Source organism: Manis javanica, chromosome X (genome assembly GCF_040802235.1).
Source record: "Manis javanica isolate MJ-LG chromosome X, MJ_LKY, whole genome shotgun sequence".
Classification (NCBI taxonomy): domain Eukaryota; kingdom Metazoa; phylum Chordata; class Mammalia; order Pholidota; family Manidae; genus Manis; species Manis javanica.
The window spans coordinates 60,309,942-60,322,372 of record NC_133174.1 but is presented as its reverse complement, the minus strand read 5'-3'; the positions used below and the strand labels follow the sequence as shown (position 1 = coordinate 60,322,372).

Below are 12,431 nucleotides of genomic sequence, written 5' to 3'. Positions count from 1 at the left end.
CTTGCCCAGGGAGATATGCTCATGAAGAAGTTGCTCATGTTTATGTCCAAGAGATTTTTGCCTGTCTTTTTCTAAGAGTTTTATGGTTTCATGACTTACATTCAGGTTTTTGATCCATTTTGAGTTTACTTTTGTGTGTGGGGTTAGACAATAATCCAGTTTCATTCTCTTACATGTAGCTGTCCAGTTTTGCCAACACGAGCTGTTGAAGAGGCTGTCATATCCCATTGTATATCCATGGCTTCCTTATCATATATTAATTGACCATATATTTTTGGGTTAATATCTGGGCTCTCTATTCTGTTCCACTGGTCTCTGGGTTTGTTCTTCTGCCAGTACCAAACTATCTTGTTTACTGTGGCTTTGTAGTAGGGCTTGAAGTAAGGGAGCATAATTCCCCCCGATTTATTCTTCCTTCTCAGGAATGCTTTGGCTATTCAGGGTCTTTTGTGGTTCCATATGAATTTTAGAACTACTTGCTCTAGTTCACTGAAGAATGCTGTTGGTATTTTGATAGGGAATGCATTGAACCTGTAGAATGCTTTAGGCAGGATGGCCATTTTGACAATATTAATTCTTCCTATCCATGAGCATTTGATGTATTTCCATTTATTGGTATCTTCTTTTATTTTTCTCATGAGTGTCTTATAGTTTTCAAGGTATAAGTCTTTCATTTCCTTGGTTAGGTTTATTCCTAGGTATTTTATTCTTTTTGATGCAATTGAGAGTGGAATTGTTTTCCTGATTCCTCTTTCTGCTAGTTCGTCAGTAGTGTACAGGAAAGGAACAGATTTCTCTGTATTAATTTTGTATCCCACAACTTTGCTGAATTCAGATATTAAATCTAGTAGTTTTAGAGTGGATTCTTTAGGGTATTTTGTGTACAATATCACATCATCTGCAAACAGGGACAGTTTGACTTCTTCCTTGCCAATCTGGATGCCTTTTATTTCTTTGTGCTGTCTGATTACCATGGCTAGGACTTCCAAAACTATGTTGAATAAAAGTGGGGAGAGTGGGCATCCTTGTCTTGTTCCCAATCTTAGAGGAAAAGCTTTCAGCTTCTTGCTATTAAGTATGATGTTGGCTGTGGGTTTGTCATATATGGCCTTTATTATGCTGAGTACTTGCCCTGTATACCCATTTTGTTGAGAGTTTTTATCATGAATGGATGTTGAATTTTGTCAAATGCCTTTTCAGCATCTATGGAGATAATCATGTGGTTTTTGTCCTTCTTTTTGTTGTTGTAGTAGATGATGTTGATGGATTTCTGAATGTTGTACTATCCTTGCATCCCTGCGATTAATCCCAGTTGATCATGATGGGTGATCTTTTTGATGTATTTTTTAATTCGGTTTGCTAATATTTTGTTGATCATTTTTACATCTACATTCATCAGAGATATTGATCTGTAATTTCCTTTTTTTTGTGGTGTCTTTGCCTGGTTTTGGTATTAGAGTGATCTTGTCCTCCTAGAATGAGTTTGGGCATATTCCCTCCTCTTCTACTTTTTGGAAAACTTTAAGGAGGATGCATATTAGGTCTTCACTAAATGTTTGATAAAATTCAGCAGTGAAACCATCTGGGCCAGGAATTTTTTTTCTTAGGTAGTGTTTTGATTACCAGTTCAATTTCCTTGCTGATAATTGGTCTATTCAGATTTTCTGTTTCTTCCTGGGTGAGCCTCGGAAGGTTGTATTTTTCTAGAAAGTTGTCCATTTCCTCTAGGTTATCCAGTTTGTTACCATATTATTTTTCATAGTATTCTCTCATAATTCTTTGTGTTTCTGTGGTGTCCATAGTGACTTTTCCTTTCTCATTTCAGATTCTGTTTGGTGTGTAGACTCTTTTTTTCTTCATGAGTCTGGCTAGGGGTTTATCTGTTTTGTTTATTTTCTTGAAGAAACAACTGCTGCTTTCAATGATTTTTTCTATTGTTTTATTCTTCTCAACTTTATTTATTTCAGCTTTAGTCTTTATTATGTCCCTTCTTCTACTGACTTTGGGTGTCATTTGCTCTTCCTTTTCTGGTTTCATTAATTGTGAGTTTACACTGTTCATTTGGGATTGTTCTTCTTTCCTGAGGTAGGCCTGTATTGCAACATAATTCCCTCTTAGCACAGCCTTCACTAGGTCCCACAGATTTTGTGGAGTTGAATTTTGTTGTCATTTGTCTCCATATATTGCTTAATCTCTGTTTTTATTAGGTCATTGATCCATTGATTATTTAGGAACATGTTATTAAGCCTCCATGTGTTTGTAGACTTTTTCATTTTCTTTGTGTGTTTTATTTCTAGTTTCATACCTTTGTGATCTGAGAAGCTGCTTGGTACAATTTCGATCAGTTCAGTTTCATTTGGCCCTTTTTCTGGGGTTTGTGAGATTTTGGCCTGAACCAGGTTCTTTTGATGTTTCATATTTCTATGTGGTGCTCTCTATTGCCCAGAATTTCCAGTCTCTGGAGCTGCTGAGCACCTAGAGTGAGGTTGGGTGTTGTAGGGGAGCTGATCTGGTGCCTGGGGGGAGGAAAAATCTCTTTCCTGATTCCCATCTGTGGTGCCTGTCTCCGGTAGCATAGCCAGTGGGCCAAGCACACAGGTTTAAGCCTCTTTGCTTTGCATCTCTAGCTGTTGTAGGCAGGGCCTCCCTCTGACTGGCCTGATGCCAGCACAGTGAATGCTAGTTTGCGAGCCAGTGCTGTCAAGCCAGGAGGAAGGCCCGGCAGGCTGTGTGTCACAGTGAGGGTCCTCAGAGCTGAGCAGCCAGCCAGGGGGATGGTGCACCTGAAGCTCCTCAAAGTTCCCAACCTGCTGGGCAGTGCACACCCAGACAGCCTTGTCTAGCTCTCCCTTCTCCTGTGCAGCAAGCTCCATGCAAACCCCGCCCCTTCAGCAGCCTTCTCGCTGCTAGGACAGACTGCCTCCCTTTCCTTTGTCCCAGAGTGGCCGTATGTGAATACTGTCCTCCACAAACGGCTGGAATCTCATTCTCTCAAGCACTCCACCTGTCCAAGCTCCCCAACCCCCCAACCTCCACAGCACCACACAATGCAGGTTTCTGCTCACAAAGCAGACCTCCAGGGCTGGGTGTTCAGCAGTCCCAGGCTTCCACCCCCTCCCTGCTCCGTTTCTCTTCCTCCCACCTGTGAGCTGGGGTTGGGGAGGGGCTCTGGTCCTGCCAGATCAAGGCTTTCATACATTACCCTGTTTCATGAGGTCTGCTCTGTTCATGAGGTTTGTATGCAGTCTGGTTCAGCCTTCTTTCCTGTTGCTGTTTTAGGGTTTGTTGCATTAACTAACTATATTTTCATACTATTTGTGGCTTTGATAGGAGTTCTCCATCTCACCTCTCATGCTGCCATCTTGAATCCCTCCAGAATTTCCTTTCTTAATAGTGTTATTTGATGAACGGAAGTTTTCAATTTTGATGAAGTCCAATTTATCTATTTTTTTTTCTTTTAATGTTATACCTAAGAAGGCTTTGGTTAACCCAAGGTCACAAAAATGTATTTCTATTTTTCATTTCAAGTGTTTTGTAGTTTTGGCTCTTACACTTAGGTGTATGATTATATTTGGGGGTCCCCAAGACCACTCCCAGGTTCAATGACTCACTAGGAGGACTCACAGGACTAAAAGCATATAGTCATACTCACAACTATGATTAACTACAGCAAAAAGATGCAAAGCAAAATCAGTAATGGGAAAAGGTGCATTGGACGAAGTCCAAGGAAAATAGGTACCAGCTTCCAAAGTATTCTCCCAGTGAGTCACACAGGATTAGCTTAGTTCCCCCCTGCAATGAGTTCTGACAACATGTATGAAATATTACCAATCAGGGAAGCTCATTAAAGACCCAGCACCCAGGGATTTTATTAGAGTAGATAGTCACTTAAATTGCCTCTGTCTGGTACATGCCACAACTCCAAACTCCCAGAGGAAAAATAAGTGTTTAACATAAACTACTGTGTTTGCACAAATAGTTTAGGCACAGTAACTCACTCTTCTCAATTCTAGGAATGATGGAGACCCTACCCACATCCAGGTCTCCAAATGCTAGCCAAGGGCCTGTCTTCTAAGCAGGCCTTTCCAAGAATAGCATTTTTGGCCTGCTGTGTTAACTCTTTTCTGCATGATAACATACTTGGACTTAATTTCTGTTTATATGAGTTAGGGGGTCCAGCCTTATTCTTTTGCATCTGAATATCCAGTTGTTCTAGCACTATTTCTTGAAAAGACTTTCTCTCCCCCATTTTCTTGGTACCCTTGTTGAAAATTAATTGACAAAATGTATGGTTTATTTCTGAACTCCCAATTCTGTTCTACTGCTCTACATGCCTAGCCCATGCCTGTATGACAGTGTCATGAGTATTGTAGCTTTGTAATAAGTTTTGAAATTGGGAATTGTGAGTTCTTCAACTTTGGTTTTCTTTTTTAAGATTATATTAACTATCCTGGGTCCCTTGAATGTCTGAATGAATGTTAGGATAAGCTTGTCAATTTCTGCAAAGGACCCAGTGGGATTTTGATAAAGATTGTGTTCAATCTGTAGATCAATTTCAAGAGTATTGCTGTCTTAACAATGTTATGTCTTCTGATTCATGAACAAACCATTTCTTTCCATTTATTTAAGTCTTCAGTTTCTTTCAACATGTTTTGTAGTTTTCACAGTACATGTTTTATACTTGTTAAATCAATTCCTAAACATTTTATTTCCTGATGCTACTTTAAATGGAATTGTTTTCTTAATTTTATTTTCAGACTGTTTAAAAGTACAATTAATTTTTGTATATTGATTTCATATTGTACAACTTACTGAACTCATTTATTAGTTCTATTGTTTTTTAGTGAATTCCTTATATACAAGATCATGTCACCTGCAAATAGAGATAGTTTTACTTCTCCCTTTCCCCTCTGGATGACTATTATTTCTTTTCTTAACAGCCCTGGCTGGAACCTCCAGTGTAATGCTGATTATGTAGCAAGTGTGAACGTCTTTGTCTTGTTCTAATCTTAGGAGGGAAAACATTCAGTCTTCGACCATTCATTATGATATCAGCTGTGGGTTTTTTGTAGATGTCCTTTATTAGATTGAGGAAGTTCCCTTCTTTTCCTAGTTTTGTTGAGTGTTGTTATTATGAAGAGATGTTAGATTTCATTAAATCCTTTTATTTTAATGCAGATTTTATTTTACTTATTTTTATTAAGGTACCATAGATACACAGTCTTATTAAGGTTTCACATGAGCAACATTGTGGTTAAAACATTCACCCATATTATCAAGTTGCCCCCACACCCCATTGCAGTCACTGTCCATCAGCATAGTAACATGCTGATGAGTCGCTACTTGTCTTCTCCGTGTTATACTACCTTCCCTGTGACCCACCTACATTATGTGTGTTAATTGTAATGCCCCTTAATTCCCTTCTCCCTCCCTCCCTACCCATCCTTCCCATCCCCTACCCTTTGGGAACCACTAGTCCCTTCTTGGAGTCTGTGAGTCTGCTGCTGTTTTGTTCCTTCAGTTTCACTTTGTTGTTATACTCCACAAATGAGGGAGATCATTTGATATTTATCTTTTCTCTTCCTGGCTTATTTCACTGAGCATAATACTCTCTAGCTCCATCCATGTTGTTGCAAAGGGTAGGATTTGTTTTCTTCTTATGACTGAATAATATTCCGTTGTGCATATGTACCACATCTTCTTTATCCGTTCATCTACTTAGATTGCTTCCATAGATTGGCTATTGTGAATTTTGCTGCGATAAACATCAGGGAGCATATGTCTTTTTGAATCTGGGATTCTCTGCATTCTTAGGGTAAATTCCTAGGAGTGGAATTCCTGGGTCAAATGGTATTTCTATTTTTAGTTTTTTGAGGAACCTCCATATTGCTTTCCACAATGGTTGCACTAATTTACATTCCCACCAACAGTGTAGGAGTGTTCCCCTTTCTCTGCATCCTCGCCAGCACTTTTTGTTCCTTGTCTTTTGGATGGTGGCCATCCTAACTGGTGTAAGGTGATATTTCATTGTGGTTTTAATTTGCATTTCCCTGATATTAGTGATGTGGAGCATCTTTTCATGTGCCTGTTGGCCATCTGAATTTCTTCCTTGGAGAAGTGTCTGTTCAGATCCTCCATCCATTTTTTAACCAGGTTATTTGCTTTCTGGGTGTTGAGGTATGTGAGTTCTTCATATATTTTGGATGTTAACCCCTTTTCATATATGTCATTTATGAATATATTCCCCCATACTGTAGGATGCCTTTTTGTTCTTTAATGCAAATTTTATTAAATGGTGCATTTATTAGAATAATGTGTGTGGTTTTTATTATTTATTCTATTGATATGGTATATTACATTAATTGATGTCCAGATACTAAAACAACCTTGAATTTCTGGAATAAATCCTATTTCATCATGATGCGTAGTCCTTTTTATATGCTGTTCAATTTTGTTTGCTTATATTTTGTTAAGGATTTTTGTATCTGTATTTACAAGGGACATTTGTCTGTAGTTTTCTTGTGATGTCTGTCTGATTTTGAAATAAGGGTAATACTGGCCTCATAGAATGAGTTGGGAAGTTCCTCCTCTTCTCTCTTTTCAAAGAGTTTGTGAAGAACTGATATTAATTCTTCTTTAAATCTTTGATAGAATTAACAAGTGCAGCCATCTGCACCTGGGATTTTCCTTGTGTGAAGTTTTGTAATTACTAATTTTATCTCTTTGTTATAGATCTACTCAGATTTTCTGTTTCTTCTTGAGTCAGTTTGAATAGTTTATGCCCTTCCAGAAATTTGTCCATTTCATCTATGTTACCTTTTTTGTTGACATATTGCTGCCAATGGTATGTCCTTATAATCCCTTTTATTTCTTTAAGGTTAGAAGTGATGTTCCCTTTTTCAATCCTAATTTTAATATATTGAGTCTTTCCTCTTTCTTTTTTTTCTTGGTCCATCTAGCTAAAGATTTGTCAGTTCTGTTGATTTTTTTTTCAAAGAAAGCAGTTTTGGTTTCATTAAATTTTCTCTATTGTTTTTTTCTTTTTTATTCCTTTCTGCTGTACACTTTATTATTTTCTTCCTTCTCATTATCTTTGGTTTAGTTTTCTCTTTTGTTTTTTTTTTCATTGTCTTAAGGTAGAAGATTTGGTTATTGATTTGAGATCTTTTTTAATGCTGGCATTTGTAACATAAATTTCACTTTACACAGTGTTTTAGCTGTATCCTGTAAGTTTTGGTATATTGTGTTTTCATTTTCATTCCTCTCAGAGTGCTTTCTAGTTTTCCTTGTGATTTCTCTCATAAAGGTTATTTAGAGGTATGTTGTCTAATTTCTACATATTTATAAATTTCCCAAATGTTATTCATTTCTAATTTAATTGTCATCAGAGAACACAACTTGGTCTAATTTCAGTTATTTTAAATTGATTGAAGCTTGTGTTACAGCCCATGAGAGTAATAAAGTAAGCCATAGACCAGCTGGAAGTTTAATAGAGATAACCAGAGAAAGAGACAGCCAAGAACCTCCTGTGTCATCAGTATTTTTATGGCTCCTCTTATGTATCACTAGATTGCTTTTTAAATGGATTGTACCATTTTATATTGTTGCTAGCTACTCATAAGTCCACTAGCTTCAGTATAACCTCTGTATCTTGGGTGCTGCACTTAATATGTGGTTTATGACTCTACAGAGTATGTTTATTATTCATTGTGCTATAATAGTTTATCAGAAGAACAGAGATAACATTTGTGTTCTTTCCTGTCCTTTTCTCCCAAGTCACCTGGAGCTTCCATGACTCCAAGTAGTGGGTCCTTTCCTAGTGCCTACAGTCAACATACATCTAAAGATAATCGTCAAGGTCAATGGCACCGCCGAAGAAGGCTGGATGGCGCACTGAATAGAGTTCCTATTGGATTTTATCAAAAAGTATGGAAAGTTTTGCAGAAGGTGAGCATAACACATAATAGATGTCTCTTCATTTTCTCCCTCGAAATCCTCAGCCTTCTTGGCTAAGATATGATATGACTGTGATGTCACTGCAATTATATAAAAGTCATGCTCATATGGACAAGACCTAAAAGAAAACATAAAAACAAAACAGTTTATTTGTTATTTTGACAATATTGATAATTTAGTCTCTTTCCATTATTGTTGCTATAGTATTATTTATAAATTAGATTTCAGAAATCATCACTTCTCTGCCTTTGGCCATAGTTGGTTATTGTGGGACATTGTCATACATTTGCTGCTAATCAAATAAATTTGATGATAAAGAGCTCACTTTCTTTGTAACTGTTATAGAGTAGAAGTGTTCTTTGTAGCAATGTGCTGTTTATAACTAAATGTCACTACCGTAAAACAATTGGAGCATCTGGGGAGTTTGTATAAAAAGCTCTTGCTTAATAGCACAGAGAAGACAAGTAGCAACTCTGTACCATCTTACTAAGCTGATGGACAGTGACTGCAATGGGGTGTGGTGGGGGGGTCTTGATAATATGGGTGAATGTAGTAACCACTGTGTTGCTCATGTGAAACCTTCATAAGATTGTATATCAATGATACCTTAATAAAAAAAAAGCTCTTACCTATATTTTTTCTGGAATGAAAACTAAAATGAAAAGTCATAATTATGCTAATAGTCCAAAGACTCTGTTGGTCTGAACAATTTTTGCCTTTTTTTTTAAAGGTCTTGTTTGCCGAAGTCATTTAAGGGGACATGACACCACTGTGATTGTGACAGATTTAGAGGGCCAAGAAGACTGTGTACTCATGCATAGGTCTTATTTATAGTCTATTAGGTGCCACTTTTTGCTTTATTGCCCCTGGCAAAGACCTGAAGAACACTTCATCCAGAACTTTAAGGCTTTTAGCTCTGTTTCTCCCTTTAGCACATTGATACTCTTTCAGGGTCAGAATCAAGTGATCCTTCGGGAAGATGAAAGTTCATTCTTTAGACTATATGGGGAGTCTGTATAAAAAGCTCTTGCCTAATAGCACAGAGAAGACAAGTAGCAACTCTGTAGCATCTTACTAAGCTGATGGGCAGTGACTGCAATGGGGGGGGGGGGGGTCTTCTTTTCAAAGAGTACCTAAAACTTTCCTCCATCTAACTTCTATAGCACAGTAGTGACAGATATGTACTTTATGTCCCCAGTTATGCCTGGGTTCTGGTAATTCAATTTCACAGACATGTAGCAGATGCTATTCTACTTCAGATTCCCTGGAAGGTTTCTGTTCTTGTTATCAAGTTCAATCCATAGTTGTCTTCTTAAATAGCAGCTATAATGCAAAGGCCAAAATGTGTTATGAAGGTATAAAGCCACAAGGCTGTCATAATACAAGAGAAATAACTTTTAAATTTGACAGGAAAGATTGGATATTTTGCAGCAGAATCAAAACCTGGACTTGGAATCCTAATGTAAGAGGAAAAGAAGCCTCCTGTTTTTCATTCCATTCCTTTCAGGGTTTGAATGCAACATAATCACTTTGCATATTTGTTTGAAGACTGGTAATTCTCTGTACAAAAGTTGTTATTTGGCATGTGAAACATGGGATAGAAGTCTCTACTACGAAAGTCAGTAAACCTGTTAGACTGGAATCTTTATCTATACTTCAATATATAACGTTTCGATTTACTTAAAACTTAAAACAGCATGTCATTAATCCCACTATTGTTTAATAATTGAGTTGGTAGTGAGGGAGAAGATAAAATATCACTCATTTATTTGTTATTTCTTGAGCATCTGCTGTGCTCTAGGCTATGTCCTACGTGCTTACAGCAATACAGCAAAGACCAAAAGAGACAAAAATCCCTGTTCTTATGGAACTTACATTCTACTATGGAGAGATAAACAATAAATAATAAATATAATAAGTTATATAGAATGTGAAAAGATGACAAGCACTATAGAAAAATCTAGTAGAGCAAGTTGAGGAGATCAGGAGTGCTGATGGGGTATGGTTAAATAGAAAACATAATAACTATGCATATCCAATAAATCATATCTTGAGCTTTTTTCTTCAGCTTAAGAATCTTTCTGAGAGCCTATTTGTGGTGGTTCTGGGTCATAGCATGGTATCCTCCCAGGTGTCTCTGAATCTTTGCAGCTAGTCTATCCCAGAAGGTAATCCTTACCTATCCCTGCAACTCCCCTAAGTAGAGGATGAACCTTGGGTCTCCTGTAGTCCAGCCCTGCTTCTTGCCATGTAGCAATCACAAGCTCTTGGCAAGGACACTTGGGCTGTAGGACTTTTCACTGGCCTATGATTACTCAGCATCTACCCCATGAAGTACACTTAGAAATACTAAGTGTCTGCTTACAGCCTCCCAGTTGTCAGCATGTCCTTGGTAACAACATGTTTTTGCTGTTTTATAGTGTCATGGACTTTCTGTGGAAGGTTTTGTTCTTCCTTCTTCAACCACTAGAGAGGTAAGGCTCTTTCACACTTATGTGATTGATACTTTGTCTGACTGAAGTATTTCAGTGGTCACTTTTCAAAATAACAGATTTATGCTTTTATAAATCAACTGAACATGAAATGCTTTTGAAGAAAAGAAAGTTTTTTAAAAATAGAATGGGCATATTAGGAGAGTAATTATTTATTACATTAATGATACAAGGATAGCTTCTTTTAATGGTTAATTAAGTTAGGCTGTTCTTTTTTTTAGTATTGCCAGAGTTTTAGAGAGAACAGACAAGATAGAAATCTAAGAATGAATGACTTTTCATGTCCCCATCCTTCTCATCCCTACCTTTCTCTAGTAGGATGCTTGTAAACTGTTAGATCATAAACCAGTGGTCCTTAGCTCTAAATATATGTCACAGTAACCTGAGCTCCTAACTCCAATTACGTGGATTAGAATCTCCAGGGACAGGGCACGAGCATCTGTACTTAAAAAAAAATTTTTGGAATAAGTCTGATGGAAAACATTGCCATGAACCACAGACATAGATAATCAGGTGCTTTTATATTTCACTTTTTGCTCAATCACACAGAAGTTAAACAGAAATAGCTTTTATAAAAAATCAACAAAGACATGAGAAGTAGCAAGCTAGGAATAGTAAGACTGGACAGTAGCAAATTCTTGAAAACACTACAATTGTTGCAGATAATGGCTGGAGGGGCAGATACAGAAAGCTAATACTACGTGTCAGGGCTTCACACTTGCCTATAGACCTTTTCTCTAATAAAGTACACTGTGTCCTCTATTTGTCTTTTCTCTACCTTTAGCGAGATTGAAATGTTAATAGAATTAATAATAATGCATACCTGAATGGTACCTTTAGGAGTCTTCAAAGCAGCTTCACATATTCATTAATTTGATATCCAACACAACTGTGAGACAGCTTAGGATGGGATTATACTTCCTGATTTACAGAGAAGGAAACAAATTTAGAAAGATGAATTGTCCAAGGTTATATAGAATGAGTAACTTGACAAAGGCAGGACTTGAACTCAGATCTTTAGACTCCAGGTCTCCATTGTTACCCTAAAGTGTATACTAAATACAATTTTACCAAAAATGATTCAGTTACCTTCACCCTAAAGTACTTTATATACTTCATGCCTATTTTTATCTAGCAGTATGTAAATGTGCATAGTTCTAATCATCATGTATGTACAATTTTAAGTTCTACTTATATTTTTCTTTATCCACAGTTATCATGTTTATTCTGTTAAATTATAAAAACTCATGAAGTTGCATTACCATGATATGCCATTATTTACACAACCATTCCCAAATTAAGGTTACTTCTAGTTTTACACTTGTGCCTAATGCTGCTATAAACACTCTTACACACAGGACTTATTTCCTTTCATGAATTATTTCCTTAGGATGAACTCCAAGAATGAGAAGTATAGGTTGGAGGGCAGTTACACTTTTATGGCTCTTGTTATGCACTGCCGGGGTGTCTTCCAAAAAGACTGAACCAATTTAATTTACTCTGTCAGTTACCTTAAAGGACACCAAAACAACACTCCTAGCTACAGTGGTTTTACTGCCTTTCAGAATAGGTGATTGATGCCTCCTAGATGATGTGCTAAGAAGTAGTTTCCTTTTCCTCTACCACAGATGACTCCAGGCGAGATTAAATTCTCTGTTCATGTGGAGTCTGTCCTGAATCGTGTGCCTCAGCCAGAGTACCGTCAGCTTCTGGTTGAAGCCATCCTTGTCCTCACCATGATGGCAGATATTGAAATTCATAGTATCAGAAGTATCATTGCTGTGGAAAAAATAGTGCATATTGCCAATGACTTGTTCCTTCAAGAACAGGTAGGCAAATCTCTTGTTTGTCTCAAAGGGGGATGTTTGAGATTAGCCTGACTGCATTCAGAGCTCTTCATGAAGCCAGTGTCACTTTCTCGTGTCCTCTTCCTCATAGCTCTTTTCTGGGCCCCCACTGAGCTCTGCAAAAGAAGTAAGCTCT

The 12,431-nt window shown here is 37.4% G+C and overlaps 1 protein-coding gene across 6 annotated transcripts in view; it reads left to right on the top strand.

The window, feature by feature from the left end:
* The window catches only part of PHKA1 (phosphorylase kinase regulatory subunit alpha 1), a 177,051-nt gene that overhangs the window by 163,219 nt on the left and 1,401 nt on the right, over positions 1 to 12,431 (top strand). For all 6 annotated transcript variants that reach the window (XM_073227881.1, XM_037002882.2, XM_037002881.2 and 3 more), the window contains 3 exons: positions 7,777 to 7,947; positions 10,377 to 10,430; positions 12,077 to 12,277. In XM_073227881.1, the coding sequence (XP_073083982.1) occupies positions 7,777 to 7,947; positions 10,377 to 10,430; positions 12,077 to 12,277 (426 nt within the window). The remainder of the gene's footprint in view (positions 1 to 7,776; positions 7,948 to 10,376; positions 10,431 to 12,076; positions 12,278 to 12,431) is intronic.